The following is a 4851-nucleotide window of genomic DNA, read 5'->3' on the forward strand; positions in this document are numbered from 1 at the left end:
GTGTATTGCCAACCTACCACTAAGATTAATTGAACATTAACCTTGGTAGCCTAATTGCCCTAGCCTAGGATAATGCTTCATAATAGGACGATGAGGGCTATTACACAAATCTGAGCCTCCTTCCAACATCTAAGCTCATTAAATGAATTTTGTATGCTATGTACATACGTATTGCTGCCATATCGGTGGGTTCAATACATAGATGGCTGGGAGAAGGAGAGATAGAGATGTAAATTGGAGCCCAGAAGCTGAAGAGCAACTGCTTAGACGTCTAGGTGAGTTCAATTTACTGAACTCCGCCGGTACCACTCCGAACCGAGAGAAATTCACGCAATGGGCAACGGAGCTAAGTAACCATTTCAGCGTCCCACTTGGTTGGGATAAAGTTAAACAAAAAACTGCTAGGTTGAAAAAAACGTTCGAAGCAGAGTTCCTACTTCGGACTGCTACTGGACTTGGTTGGGATCCAATTGAGAAGAAACCAATGTGCACCGATCAATATTGGCAACAATTTGTTACTGTAAGTTCATCGTTTCTTTTCTTTAATTGTTTTACGCCTTGCTGTCTTAATTTGTCATTGAAGAAAGGGGATTTTCCATATTGTTTGCATTGTCATTATTACTGTATATGCAGAGCCATCCGGAGGTCGAAAGGGCTAGAAGGAAGCCGTTACCGGATTATGATTTGTACTTCTGTGCATTTGTGAATTCACGTGCAACCGGTGTAAATGAGTACGGCCAAGATGAAACCCGTATAACTCCCCCACATCCCCCAGAGGCAATCCCAGGCAGCCCAATTGACATTGATGGCGGGTCCCAACGCTACAATGATACGGGCGATACCTCATATACAGAAATGAGGCATGGTGTAAGTGCTGGTGGCCGAACCCCACATGTTGCGTCACAGTCCCGTTTAAGTAATAAACGGTCAGCAAGAAACAGTCAGACACGCGTGCCAAACTTCATGGAGCGTGCAGTGGATCGCCTTGTATCATCTATTGAAGACCACGGTCGTAAGCGTGGTAAAAGTTCCGCCACCCCTCAGTCGGTTGAGAAAGAGACATCCCAGGACAAGTGCATTAATTTACTTGGAGAGTTGGACATACCTCAGGATCAATATCTTTTCATGTTCAACTATTTGAATGCTCATGCTACACTGCATCGGCCGTTTTTTACGAATGAAGGAGCATCACCGCTTGGCTTGGATCCAACAGACCATGGAGCAACATGCAAATCAGCAAGTGCCGCCTCCACCGCCAACCTTTACGCCTGGAGCACAGTATCCCTTTCAGTCTAGCCATCCAATGAACCAGTATTTCTCACACACCTTCCATCCGAACACCAACACCTTCCAACCGAGCACTAGTAATTTTCAACCATACATGCCACCAAACTTTCCACCATATTCCGGCCGAGATGGAAGAGATAGCGGTTGACGTCCATTATTGCTATTTTTTTTTATTTCATTCCTTGCACTCTATGATTCTGAGACATTATTGATACTTGAGTTAGTTTTAGATGCATATTAACATTTGGTCCAATTTTGGGTTATTTGAGGACCACGGGTATTTAGTATGTTTTTAAACATTGTTGGCCTTGTTGTACTTTATTTGCGAACCATGGACATTTATTGTTATTGTTTAATGAGTATTTATTATTGACGACATCTAGTAGATGACTAATATTACTTGAACAGGTGATGATCAAATGCTTTATTTTTGCATACTTCTTAAACCCTTAAACTTTCATGTTATTGGTTAGAAACTTTGACAGGTACAGCTCACCATAGGGCCGGTAGCCCAATGGACTCTGATGCGTCAAACGACAATAGTGATGATCACTATTTCAGGCATGTTGCAGCGGCTGCCACTTTGTTATGCGTCAGATTGGTGTATAGAGAACCATCACGCCGAAGGCACACTTCTGATTGGGGAGGTAGGATTAGAGTGGACTACTATCTTAATGGGAGTCCATAAGTGATTTATGATAAAGTTTGCATGAGTAGTGAGGCTTTTAGACGCCTATCTTCTATCCTTGAGGAAAGGAGATTACTGCAACCGATAGTCAACCTTAGTGTTGACGAGCAATTATTCATATTCCTTACAATACTGTTTCAAAACCAAACTAATAGGGAAGCGCAGGACCATTGGCAGCGCTCGGGCTCCACGGTATCGGAGTATTTCACAAAAGTACTTGAAGCAGTTTGCCAATTAAAAGTATACTTCATACGGCATCCAGATTTTACTGTCGTCGATCCTCACATAATTGCAGGTGGGAACAAGTATTCGCCATGGTTCGATGTAAGTTACGAATTTATACGTAAATTTTTTCTCTACTTCATAATTTTAGTTATTTTTTATCTCACAATGAGTTTAACTATATCATTGCATAACAACGTATGTAAGTTTGTTAATTTAAAGGATTGTATTGGAGCACTAGATGGTACGTACGTTCCATGTGTGCCTCCCCGTGAAACGGCCGAACTTTACAGGAATAGGAAGGGATATTTCTCGCTTAATGTGCTTGCAGTTTGCTCATTTGATATGAGATTTACGTACATGCTATCTGGATGGGAGGGTTTAGCACATGATGTGAGAGTACTTGCATCCGCGTTAGATCACCCATGGAAACGATTTTTGAATCCGCCACCAGGTAAGTGTGAAAAACGCCTATATGTACATCTACACGTAATTCAGAAACTGCATCTAGATTATAAGTGTTGATTGTGATTACTTAAATACATGTAGGAAAATTCTACCTCGTCGACTCAGGCTATGCAAACAACGGATGTTTCATGGCACCATATCGGGGAACAACATACCATTTGCAAGAGTATAGGAATCGACGGGGTAGAGGCTTCCGCAGTGAACGTGAATTGTTCAACTACACGCACTCCTTCCTGCGTAATGTAATCGAAAGAACATTTAGTGTGTGGAAGGCTAGATTTCGTATTTTGAAAACCATTAACCGTTACCCCATTGAAAAGCAAGTTAAGGTTCCGGTTGCATGTGCTATAATTCATAATTTTATCCATATGTACCGTAATGGAGATAGACTATTAGATCAGTACTCACAGGATGGCGTTTCGGTTGCTGACATTGATCCACAGAATGTTGAAGAGGATATCAATGACAATAACAACCACGAAGGACAACCATTAAATAATGAACCGGAACTGGAGATGAATGCGTTAAGGGATGCAAGAGCGCATACAATGTGAGCAGTGTACCGTAATCGTCGTACGGGCTAATAATAGTGTATGGAGAATTGCGATATTAACTATGTATATATTTGTGACTATTTGCGAGACCATTTATAATGGAAACTCATCTTCTAGTAATTTTTTATATGGTATTTTAAATTATTAAATGAAGAAAATGACTACGTTGTTTTTAAATTTATTACTACTTATAGATGATTTAGTTTTATTTCTTCAAATTAAATTACATAAAATCAATTAAAGGAAAGAAAACAAAATTTTAGGATACTATTCACAACTCAAGAATTAGTTGAAACAAACACAAACTCAAGTAAATTCTAATCTCAAATTATAACTCAAGTTTACACAACCAAACACAAACTCAAGTTATAGCTACAACTCAAGTTATAACTCAAAATCTACACTCAAGTTACATAACTCAAAAAGGCCAAAAGAACAGGCCCTAAAACACCTCTTATATTTATAAGAAGATACCCAAAATACCTCCGAAAACAAATATTATTTTAGATATGATTTAACTAAAAGGTTAAATAAAAAGTTTTTGAAAATGCTCAAATAAATCTTCCAAGTAAAGAAATATTTTAATTATTTTGAGATTTCCATTTTTTAATATTAATTTTATTTAACATTTTGATTTAATGATATTTTAAATTAATAGCTTTACGGGTTTTTTAGGCCCGTTTACATAATAAAAGGGTAAAATTAATATTTTAATAAAACACATGTAGGGCTGACAATTCGTGTTTACGTGTCGTGTTCGGGCCGGCACAACAAGATTATAGTGAACACGAACACGACACGATTAATAAACGTGTCAGAAACCCAAACACGAACACGAAACGCTAATAACACGGTTAACACGACACAACACGCGAACACGATTACTAAACGTGCCGTGACGGGCCGACACGAAAAAAAACACGTTTATGAACCGTTTATGACCCAACTAGCAAAAATAGTAGAATTTTATATTGTATTCAAGACTATATTAATTGACTACTTAATATCACTTATAGTTAAAATCATGGATAATAGCCAACACACATTAAAATATCCAAATATCAAACACACACACACACACACACACACATATATATATATATATATGTGTGATACTACTAGATTATCAAGTAACATACCAATTACCAAACATCCAAAGAAGTTTGAAAACATAACCAAGTACATTTAAATAAGTTTGAAAACATAACCAAACATTTGAATGTTTAAGTCCATAAAACATAAAATAAATATGGAAAATGTCTTCTTTGAGCCTTGAGGTTGAATGCCCAACTACGCTCTAAAAGCCAAAATTAGTTTCCAGTTGCTTTAACCTATTCATGGAAAAAGAAAACATTTTATTAATGAAAGGAAATTTATAGCTTGGGCATGCCACAAGGAAATTCTTGTTACATTCCATTGCATTTGAGGTGTTGAGGTTATGAAAGTAAGATGAACCAGTAGTGGGCTCATTGATATACAAAGTAAAAACATCTTCAATAATTTCATCCACAGTTTCACGAATCGATTTGTTGTTTTCTACACATAATAAATAACTTATATGGTTAAGACTTAAGATAACATAAGCTAAGACAGTAAATAAACAAAAATAATAATAAATATACTTTTATCTAC

The 4851-nt window shown here is 37.5% G+C and overlaps 1 protein-coding gene across 1 annotated transcript; it reads left to right on the forward strand.

Annotated features, from left to right (window-relative positions):
* Positions 1–202: 202 nt before the first annotated feature.
* On the forward strand, positions 203–1296 carry LOC112092196. The gene is made up of 2 exons (XM_024167661.1): positions 203–520; positions 634–1296. The coding sequence occupies exons 1-2, from the start codon at positions 203–205 to the stop codon at positions 1294–1296; spliced, it is 981 nt and encodes a 326-aa protein (XP_024023429.1).
* Positions 1297–4851: the final 3555 nt, after the last annotated feature.

The sequence above is a fragment of the Morus notabilis genome, unplaced genomic scaffold (assembly GCF_000414095.1).
Source record: "Morus notabilis unplaced genomic scaffold, ASM41409v2 Scaffold732, whole genome shotgun sequence".
Taxonomy (NCBI): domain Eukaryota; kingdom Viridiplantae; phylum Streptophyta; class Magnoliopsida; order Rosales; family Moraceae; genus Morus; species Morus notabilis.